At 36.7% G+C, this 20,774-nt stretch overlaps 1 protein-coding gene across 1 annotated transcript; it reads left to right on the forward strand.

Annotated features, from left to right (window-relative positions):
- Nucleotides 1-6,705: 6,705 nt before the first annotated feature.
- On the forward strand, nucleotides 6,706-20,532 carry LOC144972577 (uncharacterized). The gene is made up of 3 exons (XM_078913952.1): nucleotides 6,706-7,103; nucleotides 12,581-12,835; nucleotides 14,858-20,532. The coding sequence occupies exons 2-3, from the start codon at nucleotides 12,661-12,663 to the stop codon at nucleotides 15,874-15,876; spliced, it is 1,194 nt and encodes a 397-aa protein (XP_078770078.1). The 5' UTR covers nucleotides 6,706-7,103; nucleotides 12,581-12,660; the 3' UTR covers nucleotides 15,877-20,532.
- The last annotated feature ends 242 nt before the right edge of the window (nucleotides 20,533-20,774 follow it).

Here is a 20,774-nt window from a genome sequence, read left to right on the forward strand (position 1 = left end):
ATTAGTTATCTAAATTGGAGACTTCCAGTTCGAATCTTTCATTTTCCGGATAATAAGTGATTCTCTGCATACTTTTCATATGCCTATACAACATGAGTTATACATCCATTAAAATAACGAAAGCGAAAATTCGTCTCCTTTTAAAAAGGGTCCAATAGCTCCGTTGAGTTGGTAGAGTACTTGAATCACAGGCAATAGTGGTCGAGATCGACCCCGGGTGAAGTCTATGTGGTCTAGTGGTATGACACTCGCTTTCGGATTGGAAGGTCCTGGGTTCGAGCCTCGCTCGGCGCATAGTTGAGTCCTTGGCAAGGAATTTACCCAATGGAAACCGTACGGTGCTCTTATTGGCTAACCAACCAGCGGCCTCGATGAGAAAAATATCCGCCATTTTGATGTTGGCTGGGAATCGCGTTACTATAGTAAACAAGCGCTGATCGGCCGTTCATGAAAACAAGTTGCTGCTCGCTCGTTTAACTCAAAATTATTCAAAACGATCTCTCTAAAATGATTCTATTAATGATTACGTCCGAGGCAAAAAGGAATATTGACAGGTCGACCGAAAGTTGAACTCGTGAGACGACAAACATCAATGCGAAGTGTAGCGAGAGTCAAGCTATTGTTTGTCTTGTCCTATTCTATATAGAGAAAAGGATAAATAGTATAGCCTCGTGTGTGAGTGGTTGCGTGTCATAGTCTTGTTTTTAAATTGTTTCTGTTGTTTATGTGTGTAGTGATGACTCTCTCACACTCAATTTCAATGCCGAAAGAGGAATTCCCGCACACAAGAAAGGGGAATTGGGGTGGTATTTGGCATACATATTGTATAGTATCTAGTTCTAAATAGATAACTGATTAGAATTATATTATGATATATAAACACAATGCCAAATACAATTCCGAAGTTTCCTTATTTCAAATGAAGTAAAGCTCCAAAACCTAATGGTAGTGATTGTAGTACTGAGTGTTAGTGATGTGATGTGGTGTTGGTGGTGGTTGTAGTTGTAGTAGTAATAGTGATGATGATGTGGTGGTGGTGATGATTGTAGTTGTAGTAGTAGTGGTAGTGATGATGATTGGTGGTGGTTGTAGTAGTAGTGGTAATGGTAATGATATGGTGGTGGTGGTGGTTGTAGTAGTAGTGGTCGTGATGATGATGTGGTGGTGGTGTTTGTAGTAGTAGTGGTAATGATGCGGCTATGTGGTCTAGTAGTATGACACTCGCTTCCGGATCGGAAGGTCCTTGGTTCGAGCCTCGCGCTCGGCGCATAGTTGAGTCCTTGGAAAAGGCTCTTTACTCACATTCTCTCACCGTACTCAGGTGTAAAATGAGTACCTGGCCGTTAACAGAGTTGTCTTTGTCCGAAAAATTGTAATATCGCCTAACAGGCGTCATGTCCCGTCTTACATGTTAAATGTTGACCAGGGACCCCTTGTAAAGCGCTTTGAGCACATTTAGTAGATATTGCACTATATAAAGCTCAATTTTAAAAAAAATATTTCAATGATGATGATATGGTGGTGGTGGTTGCAGTAGTAGTAGTGGTAGTGATGATAATGTGGTGGTGGTTGTAGTTGTAGTAGTAGTGATAGTGATGATGATGTGGTGGTGGTTGTAGTAGTAGTGGTAGTGATGATGATGTGGTTGTGGTGGTTGTAGTAGTAGTTGTAATGGTGATGATATAGTGGTAGTGGTGGTTGCAGTAGTAGTGGTAATGGTAATGATATGGTGGTAGTGGTGGTTGTAGTAGTAGTGGTAATGGTAATGATATGGTGGTGGTTGTAGTAGTAGTGGTCGTGATGACGATGTGGTTGTGGTGGTTGTGGTAGTGATGCTATTGTGGTGGTGGTTGTAGTAGTTGAGGTAGTGATGTGGTGGTGGTTGTAGTAGTAGTAGTAGTGGTGGTGGTGGTTGTGGTAGTAGTGGTAATGATGATGATATGGTGGTGGTGGTTGCAGTAGTAGTGGTAGTGATGACGATGTGGTTGTGGTGATTGTAGTAGTGGTAGTGATGATGATGTGCTGGTGGTGGTGTAGTAGTAGTGGTAGTGATAATGATGTGGGGCTGGTGGTTGTAGTAGTAGTGTTAGTGATGATATTGTGGTGGTGGTAGTAGTAGTAGATGATGTGGTGGTTGGAAAACACATTACAGGTTATTATAATACATGATTACACACATTCTCTAACTTCATTTTTTGACAGCTTCGTTGTGCCATAAATATACGCAACAGTTCTGAAACATTTTATTGTGGATTTTGATATTGTTTGTTGTTTTTCTTGTGTCGTTATGTTGACATAGATACCGAATGAATGGTAATTACTACATTCTCAGCCAACAACAAAATGGCGCTGAATGCTTTCATTGGTGGACACTTTTTAGGCTTCGTACGTATTCTCATTCGTTTAATTCTATGGTCCTTGGAGAAGGCTCTTTACTCACATTCTCTCATCGTACTCATGTATAAAATGAGTACCTAACCGTTAACATCATTGTCTCTGTCATGTCCCGTCCTACATGTTAACTGTTGATGTTGGCCAGGGACCCCTTGTAAGGCGCTTTGAGCACTTTTAGTGGATATTGCGCTCTATAAAAATCTAATTATTAAGCTCATTTTTTCAGTCGAGATTTTTTTCCTGTCAAACGATGCGAAAGGACACAATGCAACGAAATAGACTATACAATCCCGTGCATCTATGTATTGAGATGTCGATGGCACAATGTCATCACTGCCAATCATACACAAATTATTTAAAATCTATCACACCACATGAATCCCTGTCGATCGATCCGTTCAAACCTCCCGGTGCTGCTGTGTATGCAGAAAGCGCGTTGAAATGATTTGGGGTCTTCGATGTCTAAAAATGTGGTACTTTTGTTACATTCGCGTATTGTTCGATGGAAATAATTGTATTTGGAGCCTGGTGGAGTATCTCTCAATGAGACTGGGGTGTTGACCATCTCATTGTGTCAAGAACTGCCGTCACACATCCTACTGGTTCCGTCTGCGGCAATTTGTGTCAAATCTTGAAGCGACTCCCTGAATATTTTCAATGGTTTTTAGATCCTTCAACTTGTATGTATCCCATGCAATACAAACATACTCCAATATTGGTCTGACAAGTTGAAATATGCTTTTTTCTGGATATTGGTGTAGATTTCTCTCCATAAAATTTAGTGTTTTGAGTTTTTGCCACAATATGACGTATATGGGGTCCCACTGCAGAGATACCAAACCAAAGAAAGCTATACTTTTCACGTAATTCAGTTTTTGCTCTAGCATTTTATAATCACAGCTCACTATGTTTTTCTTGATGGAGACTGACATCACACAGCATTTTTCAGTATGGAAATTCATTTGCGATGTCTTTGACCATTTTATCTTATTATATATTTGGCAAATTTTATTTTTCATAACACGAAGGCTCTGGACAAATCGTCATCTAATTTTGCATGGTGTTTCCAATGACATGAAGATGGTTTTCGTGTAATATGAGTATGAGATTGATTAAACATGATGATGAATTTATCGAAAGTCAAATTTGTTTCGTCAAATCCCATCGAAAACAGACGCCATCATTTTTAGCACGTGGGTTGTGTTGTGTCAACCTTCCGGTTAGCGAGTATGACAATGTTGATGGGAGTACTTGCATTGACTCGATACCAGTTAGTGGTTCCTTAAATTATTTTGAATACAATCAATTTCTTGACATTTTGGTATGAACCAGTAAAATTTTGACATATCAAATCTAGGGATTTGTGACACACCCTCAAGCCCGCTCGGACAAATATAGCTGGTTGTTGTAAATAAAAGAATGAAGGAAGTTGACATTACTCTGTACTTTGTTATTGTTTTTTTTCGACCACTTATTTTGTGATTGGAGATCCCCCCAGAAAAATTGGTAGAGTACTCGCTTCATCCGCAAAGGGGAGCAAGATCGATTTCGGGTGCAGTCGAATTTTTTTCTGGACCCCCCCCCCCCTCCCCTGTCCACCCAGCAGCGAAAGGGTAGCTGGGTCTGTTAGATATGGCTGAAAGTACTTTGCGATAGACTGGCGTTCTATCCGAAGGATAGCAAGCAATTACTATTATCTGTTTCACGCTATAGAAACCGGATAAACACCGGCTCCATGGGCCTGCTTTTTACTTTTGTGATTAGTTCTCACTAGATTTGCTCAATCAAACTTTTAACGAGGCTACATATAGTTTTTGGCATGGTACGATTTTATTAGGCGTGCAGAATTAGTGAGTATTTTTATTAAACGCATACCATATTTGTTAATGCCGTGTAGTTTACTTAGCTTGGCACTAACTGTCATTGTTTACATTCGGATGACTGTCCGAGGGGCGTGGTTATGTTTCCCTTCCACTAGGTGTCTATTGCTTGTTTAATACATGTATGTTGTATTTTTCGATGGTATCCATTGCCTCTAATCAGTGACTTCTTACATAGTACTATCAGTAGACAATGCCTCTAATCCATCAGATCTTTGTAATACAGAGACGCTTGTCATGTCTTTCCGTTTTGTTGATATAATTTGTATTTCCAAAAACGATTGGTAATAGCCCCATTATTCTTCCCTCTATGATCAAGGTCAAGCATATTATTGACACAATGTTGAAGTTCGATTCTTAGTCCTTAGTGCATGTTATATTGGAGAATCCCGTATTCATGTGTAGTTTTGCTTTGTTGTAGCGCCTGTGTTTTTGAATTATTAATAGTTTAATTTTCGGTGTGATCCATGGCAAGTGAGATTTTCCATTGATGGAGAATATGTTTGTCCATTAAGGCGTTGAAAAGTATTCCCAATTTATATTTACGTCGTTATTGCAAGCTTGGCTTACGAAAAGAGACTAACGGCGTTCATGTCTCCTTTGTCATAATTTAATATGGTTCTTCTGGGAGTCTTTGGTTTGATTTTGGTTTTTAAAGTCAAGTCGCACAAAACAACATCGCGATCACTCATGTCCGGTGCAGTAGAGCCTGATTGTACGAGGTTGGAACCACAGACTACCGTCCTGTGTTATCTATGGTCGGGACACTTTACGAACGAAGTTCGTTGGCATGAGATTGAATTCGAACACGATTTCTAACATTAGTTCATTTACCTCCCTTATATGTTTTTTTGTTGTTTTTTTTTTTTTTGTTTTTGTTTTTTTTTTTTGATCCTTTGAATGTTTTTCCTAATTGATATGACAAGTAAAGTCCCCACATTGAATAATATTAAATATGCGAGCTGTTCCTCATTCATATGTAAATTGCTGCGAGGGATTTGTGAAGTTATTTCAATATTTCAGTTCCACTTGATGGTTGACGATAAAAGCTAAGCACAAGACCTTGTATTTGATAGACACTATTGACTTGGATGTCTTTTTAAAATATTATCTTTTTGTATGAGTATCGCTCAATCAACATACAGTTCATAGATTTTTTTTAAAATGTCAATTAAATTATATTGTATTAAAACTAATCGAATAAACATTAAGTGATTTTATTGTTGATTCTAAAATGTAAAATAAAGTACATTTTGCCCCCGAAATCAACCGATAACTGCGATCCGAAGACCCATAGTCACATAGGTACCTGCATATCACCCGGAGCAAACAACCCACACAGATCCCGAGCATCTCTCACACATTTAACACAGTTGATTGAAAAAAAAAAAAAAAGCAGTGTTGTCAAGCAGCGCGATGCTTTTCCTGTATCAGTATGTCAAAATAATGTGAGAAATACTCCCTGGCCTATTTGTATCTTTGGCACATACAAACAAAGGGTGTAGCTCCGGTACAGGAAATAAATAGTCATAGGGACGCAGTGGAATATGGTAGGAAATAGCCTGATTGGTTAATGCTTAGTAACGGGCGAACCATCAATTCTAAAAGCATTTTTATTTTCAAACCTGTTTATTTTTATGTTGGCTCAAGGTGCGGTGGGAGATGATGATGATGATGATGATGCTGTTGTTGTGGTGGGTTTTCTCGCTTTTGTTGATCTGAAATTTGAATAGGGACGTAGACTAGTCGTTTTCATCGTCGTTTGTGATGTTGCTGTTGTTGTTGCTCTTAAAAACCAACGTGCCAGTTAGTTGACAGTTTGTAGGGACCGCGTCTTAATGAGTTCGTTAATTAGTTTGCTTGATTGATTACCCCCCCCCCCCCCCCCCCTCCGCCTTTTCACCCATCCACCAAACACCCCTTTATCCTATTTCATTAAAATGATATCAAAATCTCGGCGCTGCTCTCTGACAATAAGTGTGTGTAGGCTATCTGTGTGTGTTGTAAAGTTGTTTTTCGCTCGTTTTGGAAACTCCCGAGACGAATCAAACCTTACGTTAACAAAACACGTTTTTTAATTTTTGGACAGGCATTATTTTGTTGTGTAAAGATCGATGAATAACAGGATGGCCCTCAACTTGGCAATTATTCTTTAAGAACTAAAATTCTTTGACAGGTTGAGGGTCATCTAAATTATTGGATACTTGAAGCAAAAAATTTACGGGTAAAATTAACATTTAAAAAGTCATTTTGTCAGTGTACAGCAACAGAATACGTAAACAAAAAGGTTCAAGGTCCAACATTTCTTGACGGTCTGTTTAGTTTCTCTCGGGCCGAAGCGACCAAAAGATACTATTTTTAGAAGGCCCTGCTCGCGCCCGTTACCTATAAGATAAAAATAGAAACTGACATAATGGTTTTGTTAGGTGTGAGGGTTGTGGGTAAATTTTCTGATGCAATCGTCAACCGACTAGTGAAAATATTATGTCGCTACAAAGTATAATTCCCAATATCAACAACAATTTTAACTAAAAAAAAATTTTAAGAATTTCTTAACTGGTTAAAATATAGATATTAAGTACTTTTAGTTGTAAAAACTTTCCGAATGGATATGTAACTTCTGCATGTCTTTGTTATTTAATACTTGTGCGTATGAATAAATGACTTTTCCTATTGCCACAAGGGCGTTTGTTGGACCAACAGATTCTATTATTCATTTCCTGCTAAACATTGAAGTGACAAGACGTAAACCATTTGTGATCGGAAAAATGTCCGCTTAAGTGACAACAAAACCCTTCGCCCACAGGGCACCAAGCGAAAAAAAATGGCGTAAGTAGATGAAAGTCGGACATTGTATAATTATGATTTTTTTACTTTAATTCTTTATATTTTTGTAATTTTAGAAGAACTTGGGGCCAGCTTGTGGTTGTCATGGAATGTTGAATAAATGAAAATGGCGGCCGTTGGAGTTGGAGCACGAGTCAATTCGAGGCGAGGCCTTCCGAAAGCTCCTCGTGTTAATGGGAACAACCCAAATATTCCCTCAACTAAAACTAAGAAAAAATAAAATCGAGTGCGTTTAACTAACACCAATAATTATAATCAATATGAAAAAAAAAACATTAATAAACGGAAGTCACATTTTCAATTGAAATTGATCCATGATTTTGTCTTTCTCAACTTTCTCGTCAAAAATAAAACGGGTTTAAACTTCATGTTGCTAGTTGCTACAATCGTAATTTTGATTTGCATTTTATGCAACTATCAATAATTAAATATTTTTTTAAAAACCCAATAAACAAGCAAAAACCATATGGACTATTCAGACAGTCTGAATCAGTGATGATAAAATACTTTTCCGCGGAAATCCGCGGTTTTCTTTCCTTTCCTCGGTTTTCCTCCTCAGATCCTCGATCCGCGGATATTTCCTTCATTTCCTCCTTTTACTTTTTTTTTATATAATAAATCTTTAAAAAATACCTCCTTTTTAAAAAATATATATAGAGAGAGGTGGGCCTTTGGCCTACCAACCTCCGCTGCACGTCCAACTCGCCTTGAGCATGCATTCACGTAAAATATAAAGATTTTTTTTTTAAAACCTACCTCTGTTTCAAAAACTAGCATCTTTCAACTTTCTAAGAAACATTTTGATTTTTCAGAACTTTAGTTCGTTAAAAAATACCGGCCAATCTGACCCGTTGAGTCGAATGAAAACGAAATTTTGTTGTTTACACGGTTCAAAGGAAATGCCTTAAATAAGCTTTCATGGACTTCCTGTGTTGTTTTTACAGTGTCATGTGACCGTTTTGAGAAATTTGTCGTCTGCTACAACTAATTAGACCGGTAGGGGGTAGATATTTTCTTTGGTGCAGAGAAAAAGTGAGTATTATTTCTTGGACTTGTAGAGAGGCCTAGGGTCCACCAGCAGTCAAGTTTATTGAATAAAAGAAAAAAGCCTTTTTACTGCACTAATGCACCAAATTGCATACCTATCTATGGACACTTTGTTCCGTATCTTTTTCCCAATAAACTTTTTTAAAAACCTGGGGCCAGGGTTGCTAGTTTGGCCTCCTGGTGGCCAAATTTGCCTTTTCCCAAGCCATTTGGCCTCCCAAAATTTGGTTTGGCCACTTGGCCTCCTGTAACCAACTTTTTGGCTTCCTCTGACTTTCCCCGTTATATCGTTTTACTCTGGTACCGGTAAAACTTATTTTATTTGGCAATCTAAATATCTAAATTAGGCACTTTGATAACTCCAGTCCAGTGGCCGCCGATAGGCTCACTGTAAGGTGAAACTCGTTTTTTGGAACTTTATTTTTGACCCTTTACCGTGTTGGTCACCTTGGCGTTATCTGTGAACCTATGTGACTAATTTTGGTATCATTATAAAGGGCACAAAACAAGCTTTCCAACGGCGTATTTCATTCTCAATTCCTGATTGTATTTCTCAGAAAACTTATGTAATAAAAATTTATACATTTTTGAATTATAAGAACTTTATAAATTATGGATACATTTTAATTATACTTCATACATCGATAGACAATTAATTGAAGAGCATCTCTGCCAAATTTCATCAAAATTGATACACTCGCTCATTATTTTATTTTTCCCGCCACCAACCCCACTTTTTAGGACAAAAACCTCATATTTTTTTCCATTTTCATTTATCCTTATTTTTTCCATACTTTCCATACATGAAAATGATTTATATGAAAATAAAGCTTATTTTCTGACCTTTAAAATGATATCTAACACTTGACATGTATTTTTTAATTGAAACAAAATTACTGAAAACAATAAGTGGGCCATGTTGACTGCAAGACTCAAAATTTCCCGATCGCCGCGAGATGCTGGTTTTGAGGCAGCAGTGAGATCACAGATTCTCTCTGTAAAGTTGACAAAAAATTTCAGTAGAAAAATATAAATAACTCTGGAACCGTAGGTCGTAGAGAAACAAATAAGGTATCAAATTTTATGTTTTTTCAAGTCCCATCCCCCTGAGTCAAATCAAGATATTTTGAGTTTGAAAATTTTATCAAAGTGCCTATCTAAATGCAACACGTGCTAACGCCACAGATTGCATTTGCTAATGCTTCTATATATATGAATTTTCCTTATCCTATCTAAATTGTTTAACAAATCTAAAGAGTTTTCGCGAGGCTAAGGTGGGTTTGGTGGTATTTGGGCTCCTGCCGAGGAATCTGGCCTCTTGCTATAGCTAGTTTGGTCTCTTACTCAAAAATGATCTGGCAACCCTGCCTGGCTAGGCGGTACCTTGATAACAGAAACGATACCCACACGATTTCGCGAGGTATTAATCATGAAAACAATTAGGATATAATTTCAACACAACTTTTGAAATTCATCAAGGATTGTCCATTACCGAATGTTTTTTGATAGAAAACAAATGCATCTTCAAATCTAAACTGCTTTTGACGGTAAGCGGTAAGTTTTTTATTTATTTTTCGGTCCAAACGAATGATTTATCCTGGTATAGAAGCTAAGTATTGGTAACACCGGCGCAGCTCTCTATAAAAAAAATTTCCTCCTTTTACTGGACTCCGGGCGTTTAAAGTACTCAAAAGAAATCATCCTGCCTACTTTCCTGTGGTGTAAGAATGTTCTAGGTGAGTTTTCCGTTTTTCCGAGACTTTTCCTCCTTTTTGACTTTTTGTGAGTATCATCACTGCTGAATAATCAGAATCAGATGATTGCAATTGCGCATTGGAATTTTGAGTCCGAATAGCCAGGGGAGACTATTCAGGAGTCCGAATAGCTTGCAGCCGTAAATAAACGCGGTGAAAACATAGGCTACAAATTGAAAGAAATGCTATCTAGCACGAGGAGATTTTGGAAGGCCTGAATTCAATACCATGATGAGCTATTATCTTCCCCCCCCCCCCCCCCCCCCCCCCCCCCCCACGATCAAAAGTTGTAGATATTGACTTTTAATAATGAATGTTATCGTAACAAACACCAAACCAAACGGGTAATTCCTCCCGAAGAAAATAGACCTATCTAGATCATTAAAATCCTTTCATAAGCAAAAAAATGAATGGGATCTTTTTGAGACCTCTCTCTCGTTAAGTCCTAAAATTTGGTTCGAGCCACTGGCCATATATATCAGCTCACCGCTGGAGTGCCAAATGGACTTTTTCCAAAGCAGTTGTACCTAGTAAGAGTACTGGTACAGGAGGTATAAAATGTGTTTTTTTTCGTCTTCAGTTCTAACGTCCAATTGTCTTAGTCTTTGTGTGTGCATCACTTCTCGCATCTCACAATATTTAAGATTGATTTTTCTTACTATATTCACAAAGCATTCTGACAGTCATGGAAAACACTTTTAAAATTTTAAAAATCCATGGCAAGAGAGTAAATTCATTTTTCAAGAACTTAGAATGTTTTTTGCTTGCCAATAATAAAATATCCAACTTTGACGTTGTGTAACTAAACACCAAAAAGATTTATCATATTGGTGAAACATTTTTACAGCAGTGTCTAGATAAATGAAATATAACAAGAGTTGAACCACACAATTTTTTAAACTAAATCTCCAGTCCGTTGAAATTCCCCTAAAACAATCGCGAAAACACATAATATTGCACATTGGCAGAAGAATTTAATTAGGAGCAAAATGCTTAAAGGAATAAATATCCCTCAATATAATGCTGATATAAGAAAAATATCTCGTGTTAAAGGAAACTGGACCTGCTTAAATAATCAATATTTCCTTCTCAAAATTCAACATGAAATCATGAATGATAAGCAGTTTTTTAACCAGCAGCATAAGATAATAAATCCACCTCTAAATAGAAAATCGTATAATCCCAAGACATCACGACATCATCCATGCCTGCTTTCACTTCCATGCTATTTATGGACGTCTGGGAATTATATTGCTTGGTTTTGCCTGGCCCTCTCTGGGACTCTTAACCGAAAGGGTACAGTAAAATTTATTATTCCTTTCAAGGAAGATGACTTTTTCCACTGTAGATCGTCTCTTTGCTATTAAGGGTACCGATATATCAGTTGCCGTTAGAGTGCTTCCCTCTTATACAGGATTTTTCATTGCTGTACAGTTTAAAACAGCATTTTTCTACCTTTATTGCTCATTTTTTTTTTGTTGAAGCTAAGTTTTTTAATGGCCAAGGTATTAATGTTTGGATAACCCAGTTTAAAAATAGTCCCTTTTCTTGACACAAAATGGGTTTTTTTCTGCAACAAAAATGGTTTATTGTGGTACCTATATTTACTAATCATATTTAGTTTTTTCATGTCCCCTTAGAATGATCCAAATTCAATTTCTGGTTTTTGTTTTTGAAAACATTTTTCTCCTTTTAGAGTTGTTTGTGAGCATTTATCAAGAACTAAGATTTGACTGGCTCACTAAGACACTTCTACTTCTAGCCTTTACCAGATTTATTACAGTAGAACCAGTACGGAAATAGCGAGTTCGACGGGTCCACTCCTGATTACTCGCTATTTCCGAGTTCTCGCTATTCCCGAGTTGCCAGGAAAGGTTATAATATTGCTGGTTATTCCCCTCAGTGTGTAATTCGAGTAAAAGCCGTCGCCCCTATTTCAATTTCTTCACAGAAGTGGCAGAATGCTTGGTTTTTTGTTCTTTTTTGTATTATTTTTTTTTTCAAGTAAAATCATGACTAGAAAAATAACAAGAACATAGAAGTGTGTGTGTGCGTGTGCGCACGAGTGTTTGTATGCACTCGACATGTTTGATGAGGTAAGCAAGCGCATCACTCAATCACTGACCCATTGAAATAATGGTTCCACACTCCCCTCTCTCGCTGATCGTGTCGTTCGTTAACGATGCTACTCGCTGACCGATGCTGCGAAGTGAGGCATGTTGACATGTGCTTACCTCGCGCGTCGCGTGGCACCACATTGGGTGAATAATTGACCCCCAATACACACACGCACACAAACCCAACCCCCACCCAAATTTGTTTCGCCTATTATGTACTACTACAGACTAGGCTACTATGTAATATTACTCGTAACGAAAAATAAAAGAAAAGAGGCTAGTCTAAAAATATTTAAATTGCCATTGTCTCTTGTTTTGCTTTACTTCGTTCGCAGTCCTAGGCTGGGGCAGGAAATGCTCGTTATTTCCGAGTTGACCTCTTTTTCATAATCGCTACTTTCATGCTAATTTTATTGACTCAAATAAGGGGGAAAAAACGGGGATTTAGATTTTCCTCCCTATTTACGAGTACGTTACTTTCATGTTCTACTGTATATCTTACATGATTTGTCAATTGCATTTGACATTTTCTCTTTCCCAGACCACAAGATGTTTTCCCAGCTACGGCTTATACCAAAATCATCATTGAATTTGAATTAGACAACCAAATAAAAAGTGAACATGGAAATGTGGATGGATTTGAACTCAGGCGCCGATTGGGGGTTGGAACTCTTAAACCAACCAAACGACCTGTTCGGTGACCTTAAAGATGTCGGTCACCTCAAAGGTGACATGGATCTTGCATGCAAGCCCGGAGATGCAGTCAAACAAATGGTTTATTCTCCACAATCTGAAGGTGCGAAATAGATAAGCATTGTTTTGTTTTTTTATGGAATTAATTGTACATGAGCAGGGATGATACTGATATTACCAGACCTGCCAACCAGTACGATTAATCGTAGTTTAGTACGATTTTTGGACCCCGAATACGCGGATACGATTTTCGTGGATTTAATACGATTTTTTAAAAGATATGTGATGTGAATGATATTGATGATGCATTGATACACACGTGTCGTGTCGCACACCAACCGTTGTTTCTGGATGAATGATGCATCACATTTAATACTATGGTTATCATTTCAGTTGCTTATATGATGCCGGTTTTCACCAATATTTTTCTCATACCATTTTGAGGATTTGCATAGGATTATGCATAGAAGCTTGTTTTATACTCTCAGACCACATTTGAACTTTTGCCACTTATTAAATAGAAAATTCTAAGTGAAAATTTAGTTGAACCAATATCTTTGACTTTGAAGCCTTCAATTAAAAACTGTATTGCTAATTAACTTAAACATAAATGGGTTATTTCCCTTTATAACAACTAAAATTGCTCTATTTTGATTTATAAAATTTATAATGATCTTTTTTTCCTTAATTATTTTGTACGAGTCTTGAACTACAAAGTGGGCAGCTTTAGTAACAGTATTTGGTTCAAAATGAATTCTCCATAACCGTTTTAGAAGTATTTAACTTGTCTTTGCATATTACATACTTAGGAATTTCCCATCATTTGACCTAAGTAATAGTATTAGTAGGATGTGGTAGCAAAAGTAGTAGTAGTTAGTAGTAGTAGGAGGAGGAGGAGTGAATGCTCAAAAAAAAAAAAAAGAGAGAGAGAGATGGATGGATCATTAGATAACATATATGGAAAATATCTTGCCACTGTTGCAAAATGTCATGTATTGAATTGGAAGACCACTTTCCCAAATATTATATCTCAAAACTTACTCATAACTGATTTACTGGGCTAGCAGATATCACCATCACAAGTTCATTTGGTACATAGCATCATCCCCACATCCGTCATGGCATCACCACTTCTACAACCGCCATCACAGCATTGTCACTGCCACAACCACCACCACAGCCACCACAGTTTCATCGTCATCACCACCACCAGTAGAGCACCATCGCTACAATAGCCACCACTTCTTCCACTGACACTAGCATCAATACTACGTACATGTTTGGGGTCTTTTGGTCATTTCTTTGAGTGTTTCGAAAGCAATTTCCTTAGATATTGCAATTTCTAAGCCTTATGCTAATTTAAAATGGTCACTGAGTTTTAGTTTCTTGATAAATCGATAATTTTGTAATCACTAGAGATTGCTTGAATGATGAAGATCAGAGTTTATTTAGATTTGGGTCTGGTGTTAGCTTTTCTATAAATTTGTGTATAGTGCGCACTTTTTTTCCACTCAAAATACACTTTTTAGGATCATAGAATGCACTTTTTATCCTGGGAAGGTTGGCAGGTCTGTATTACACATTTCTTGTGCCATCATGCTCTACTAAAAAGTCATCTCTCAAATCTTGTTTTAATGCTGAGCAATTCCAGTCCATTCCTCTTTTCTTCATCCTCATTGATCTCTTTCCTTACCCTCTGTCCGGAACTTTTAACAAGTTAATACATGTTCTTTTTGTGAGTACCATTGCAATACTTCAGGGTTCTAAGATCAAGTGATTATAAAACAAACTTAATGAAATTAGCATAAAAGAATTTAGTGTAGCACAGAAATCTTGAATAAGTGGGGACCAGGGCTATTAATTTGATATTTCGCTTTGAGTATTGTATAGAATGTTAGGGAGGTTATTGTGTTTTGTTTTGGTAACACGTCATAATAACTTGGAGGGTTTAGTGCGTCTTGTCCAATTCAGAGGTGGGATAAGGTTATATTTTGTGTGTGCTGAACACTTGTTTAGTTTTAGCTATTGATCTTGGGGTTTAATTTTGTGTTCCTTAAGGTTATATTAAAGTTAGTCATGTCTGGAATGTCCATTGCTTTAAATCATATGTATTTTCTCATTTCAGGGGGGCCTCTGGACTTCGAGTGGATGGAATCTGGTGATTTGGGTTCTTTCCTCGATTCATTAGATAATGGGCAGGATGGGCTTTCACCGCAGGACAGTTTGTTTGATTGCTCTCAGGAGTTAGGTTTCAAAGACAATATTTCTGTCCTTGATGGACAAACCAAAATTTTCTCTTCAACAGAAAGTGGCAGCTCTGAAGTTTTCAGTCAAGGACTTACTCCACCAGATTCACCAGAGCAGGTCACTCCTATCATAACGTTAGATCCAGAGGTTGGTGATCAATTTTGGATGTTAAAGTCAGAAGACATTTCTGCTTCTGTTCCAGCTCAAAATCTTTTTATTTCTTTAGAGGACTGCAAAACTGTTTCAGAACAATCTTCCATTGTGATTCAAACACCTATTGATCTTCTGGATGATCAAAGTGACTTGCAGCCAGAATTGTTCAGTACCAGCTCGGATATTTTTGCTTTGTCATTTCCTTCTTCAGATTCAGATATAAAATCAGAACTAGTGGATGCGACTGACAGTGCTGACAGTTTTATTTACTCATATTCTTCAGATGATGGATCAAGCATTCTATCACCATCTGAAAGTTCTTCCCCAAGACCTAGTATTGACAGTCTGATTCAGTCGAGTCCCGAGTTATATAAAGTTATTGCAACCCCGTCTGATCTGTCTGCACGGTTTTCACCCTACAGCAAATCCAAGGGTGAAAGGAAAGTAAAGGGTGGTTTGAAATCAAAGTCTAAACCAGAGAGGCCACAACCAGAACCGGTTCCTGAAGAACATTTCCCCAGCAATTTGGGGAAAAAAGAACGGAAAAAACTTCAGAACAAGAATGCTGCAATCAGGTACCGTCAGAAGAAGAAAGCAGAAGTTGAGTGCATAGCGACAGAAGTGCAAGGTCTTGAGGACAGGAACCACGAGCTAAAGACAAAAGTAGATGATTTACAAAGGGAGGTCAAGTATATGAAAAGCCTCATGGAAGATATTTACAAGGCTAAGGGTTTACTCAAATAGTTCTGAAATGAGGGGGGGGGGGGGTAGCTACTTACAGGTATTGTGAGATTATAGACATTTTGTCTTATAACCCGATAGCATTGAAGGTAATATTTTAGATATGTTCTTTTTTTATAATTTTGGCACAAATATTCATTCTATCAAGACATCATTTTACTTTAGAAAGTACCTACCATATATCTAGGCAATTTGATATTGTACATAGTTTTTATAAATAGCAATTGTCATGTATTTTTATAAAATAATCCCTCAAGTTATGCTGAATTACTTTGGTCAATATTCTATGGTATGATTGTGGCAATGTTTTTTTTTTTCTTTTATTTCTTTTCTGTTGTTTGGAAGATTTAATCCAATTGGCAGTCATGTTGATTGATTGATTTAGATTACACAACGTTTGGGGGGGGCAATCTTGGTATTTTACCATTCGGAAAAAGTTATTTATGGTTATGAGACTGTCACAAAGTGCGCACGTAAACCGTATGCTTATGTAGCGCAGTTTGCAACCTTGTTTATGTGTGCTATATTCAAGCTACGACATCGATCAATAACCAAACACAATACGTTGATAAAGGTTTTGAAGCTAAATGAAGATATATTTTATTACAATATAACAAAGATATTATGAGATATGAAGATGAAATGATAGATGTAATAAGTATGAAATCAAATAGATGGATGACAATTTGATGGAGGTGATGTGATGATGAATATGATATGAAAGCGATATGACAATATATAATTAAATCAATTATCAATACTTTACCAAACCGCTACCACATCAGACAATCTCACAGATAGGTTGCAACCATCACAGTCATACAGGCAACTAATAATTAACTAACTAACTAAACACAATCCAGACGTGTAGAAGAAAGCCAAAAGAGTGTTCTTGATATTCAACAAAACTGTAAGGTTGTTCTAATATTGTTAATTTGTCTCTTCTTGAAATTGTTCTGGTTTCACAGTATTCATAAACAGATCGTTTCTCAATGTTCTGATATTAAAATAAGCAAATGGTTCTTCACAGGTAACTTATAAAACAGGCGAATGTTCAGTTTCTATTAGTGTCAAGCTATGAGTGTATAGCCTACAGTTGGCTTGTTAAAGCCCAGCCTCCAACGGCTCATTCACTTTAAAGAAAGAAAATGATTTTGTTATAATATGATAATCATACGAATATAACTATCTATATTCGAACTCACTTAATATGTGAGTAAATATTATTTTACTTTAACAAATCAATTTATTAATGTTGATTAATATTGCTTTACTTTGTAGATATGAAATAATAATGCTTTATAGCAAGAAAAGCTTATTTTCTTTACAACACGAATATATTACACAATTAATTTCATTATCTGATTAATTAATTGAGAATCAAAATTTAAAGTGATATTATGATATTGATATCAAAACACAATCGTAATTGTAATCACAACATATTATTCAAAAATCTCACCAGAGCCGAACAGATTATAGAAATCACAAATTAAGTCTACACAAGACTTTAATCAAACTCTACACAAGAGTTATAACGCAACTTGATTCAGCTCAAACTTTGAGCACCACAAAGTCTACAGAAGACTTAAATCACACTCTACACAAGAGTTAACACAAAACGTGTTTCAGCTTGAACTTTGAGCACTACAAAGTCTACACAAGACTTAATCCAACTCTACACAAGAGTTAAAACAAATGAGCCTAAAAGACTCCGCTGTGGTTATCGTTTAGAGACTATGAGCCTAAAAGACTCCGCTGCCTGGTCTCTTTTGAGACAATGAGCCTAAAAGACTCCGCTGAGTGGTCTGAAGAAACTGCTCAAAACTCTGGCATTTATAGGCAAAAATCAAGCAAACGACGCAAAATTCTACCCACACAAATGGATGTTAGTCATATCCGTAAACAACTCAAATTCAATAAAAACTCTCCCAGATTCCACAATCGTGGACAACAACCACCCATCCTGATACCGGACATCCTCATATCAAGGATAAATAATTTCGTCAACCCCATAGTTACGAGATATCAATCAAGCCGTACAATAACAAAGTCACTCCCGTAGAATACGGGGATCCTACTTTGCTTATAAGTTTACGGAGAAAACAAGATTGATGCCTTTCTCACAATAACACCCACACTACATAGTTTAATTCAAACTTCCGGCCATAGGTGCATGATCTGATACGACCCGTATCAACATAAGAAGGGTTGTTCCGGAGGGATTACAATAACAACAACAACTAATACTGCGACGACGTACATCCCGTCGTGAACTGCTGCCTACACAGAAGCATTTTGTTACAGAGACTTTTGTCAACTACACATGTATTTTGAAATGACATTTTAAAACATACTTATAGAAGATAATGCATTAAAAAAAAAAATTTTTGTTGTGTAGGAAGGATAAAAAATATATAAATTTGTTTGATGCTTGTCATATCTGACCCCGCGTTTTTTTTTTTTTGAGAAAAAAAAAAAATTAAAAATTTTGCAGAAGAATACCTATATGTAAATTTTTCCAAAATTTTGCAGATTTCTAAATATGTTGTATCACACCTGACTACTATCTACACGCAACCCATGTAATGAAATATCCCAGCTGAATTACGCGATTTCATACTCTAAATTATGGGACAAAAGGTGACACATTTTGCCAGAAATTATGCTGATTTGGAAATGGGTACAAAGCTGGGGAAAACAATTATAGTAAAAAGTATCACCGCGGGAATGCAGATTTTGCTGTTGCAATGCAAATCAGAAAATTTTCCCTAATTTTGCGGCCGCAATCTGTGAAAAAAAAACGCTGGGCCAGTCATATGGTTGTTCTAACAAATCAAATTGTACTGAACGAATTGTGTGATTGTACTCTTTTCTGAATGGTTGGCCTCTGAGTGTGGCCTTTTGTCCACCCGTGGTGTGCAGGGAATGGTCGAATCCATGGCTGACTGGGAGGAAGACAGTGGAATTTATAGTTTTTTGGAGATATTTTTTCCCCCATAAATCATCTCTTGTGTATTTTTTAATTATTTTTTTCTGAATATTTCACGGTTTGAAAGCATTTGAGTGTTGTTCTTCTGAGTGAAATTATGTGCTTGTGTCTGGATGACTTTTAGGCGATCTCAAACTAAGTACACTGTCATACATTTTCTTATAGTTATAAATCCAGAATTTTTTGACTATCCCATTTTCTTCCTTTTTAATTTTTACTGGCGCTGAAATGGCTGATCTACATATGTTGCAAACACCTTAAAACCCTTAAATATAATAAACTAAACAATAGTTTGACTAAGTCTATAAAATTTTAAAATACAAAGATTACCAAAGGTCACCTCAGCTTTGTTCATGGACCAAATGTCTTGATGTAGTGACTGATTTTCATCTCATTCATGAGGTTTTTTTCTCCTGTCACACTTCACTGTGTACAGGATTTTTTTTCCCCTCAATATATTAATCATCATTCATGATTCATACTCTATATTATATGGTGTGTATATATATATATATAAATTGGTAATGTTTATCTTAATCTCTGGGACCTTTTGTGTAAATTTTGTTTTTCACTCCGTACTTCAAGAGTGTTATAAAAATTTGGAGAAAGGAAATAAAAGATTTTTTATGATTATATTGCCGAGACCACATCCTCTCCATCTTTTACTGGCAATAAGAAATATCAACTTGACTTTCTAGATCACTGGCATCATTGTACAAATTCTTCTCTTTATATCAAATTTATAAAAGTGCTCAACAAAGGGTCCCTGGCAAACAGCATTACTCATATGAGAAAGAGACCTATAAGGCCGTATAATAATACTATTTATTTTGATGCGGCTATGATGTGTCAGCTGCTCATTTCACACCTGGGTATAAAATGGGTGGGGATCCTGACCTCCCATAGCGGGCAGGGAGGTACATACTGTGTCTTCTATCCCCTTATGTCTGTTTTCCAACATGCTTTCTGTCTTTGTCTTGGAATGAGATTACTTAGTTTTTTTCCCCTGCCTGGGAGGGAAACAGTCGAATGCATAGTTATTGTTTTGGGAGATGATATTTTTTTCCTTGTATCTCTCTGGTACTGGTATGTATTATTATATGTGTTATTTTTAATGTATAATGTTAGCATTTGAGTGTGTTCCTCTTTGTCGGATTTTGTTCTTGTGTCCGGATGAGACTTATAGGTGATCTCAAACTAAGTACATGGGTGGTATGCTCTTGGAATCTACATCTGATCCCTATTTGTTCCCAGTTCCCCTTAGTATTACTTTCTCTTGGGTGCTTCAAATCTAATTCTAGAACTTTTTACTATCCCATTTTCTTCCTTTTTACTGGCGCTGATATAACCTAAATGTGTTGCAAGCGCCGTAAAACCCTTAAAAACAAAACAAAAAACACCTGGGTATGGTGGGAGAATGTGAGTAAAGAGCTTTTCCAATGACTCAACTTTGCACTGCTCTCTTTTGTTACAATCCGATTTCAGTCTTAAGTGTTGAAGATGAGAGTGATAATGTGTATTTGTTATATATTGTGGGTGTGAACAATTTTGATACATATAGGAAATTTCAGACTGATAATTTTTTGAAAAATCTGCCCCCTGGCCTGATTGGAATTGATCACATTGATTATATAATAACGGATATTAAATCTTTGTTCAAAATCGTATTTACCTTTTTTTTCTTCAATTTTTTCATAATCAAAGATCGACTTATGGTCTCCCAATGTCAGTGGAGATGTCATTATTGCTGCATCTTCTATCCCCCTGTATGTTTTCTTTTTCCAGTTTCCATTTCCAGGCAGCTTTATGTCCTTATCTTTTTACTATCCCATTTTCTGGCGCTGATATGACCTTAATGTGTTGCAAGCGCCGTAAAACCCTTTTAAACATAAAAACAAAAACATGTCCT

Source organism: Berghia stephanieae, chromosome 5 (assembly GCF_034508935.2).
Source record: "Berghia stephanieae isolate SIO BIC M18660-M18661 chromosome 5, UCSD_Bste_1.3, whole genome shotgun sequence".
In the NCBI taxonomy this organism is placed as follows: Eukaryota; Metazoa; Mollusca; class Gastropoda; order Nudibranchia; family Aeolidiidae; genus Berghia; species Berghia stephanieae.

Bases quoted from the DNA above. Each gene is read 5' to 3' on its own strand.
- LOC144972577 (XM_078913952.1), top strand. From the start codon at position 12,661: ATGGAAATGTGGATGGATTTGAACTCAGGCGCCGATTGGGGGTTGGAA. The intron at 12,836-14,857 runs GTGCGAAATAGA...TTCTCATTTCAG, and splicing joins TTATTCTCCACAATCTGAAG to GGGGGCCTCTGGACTTCGAG.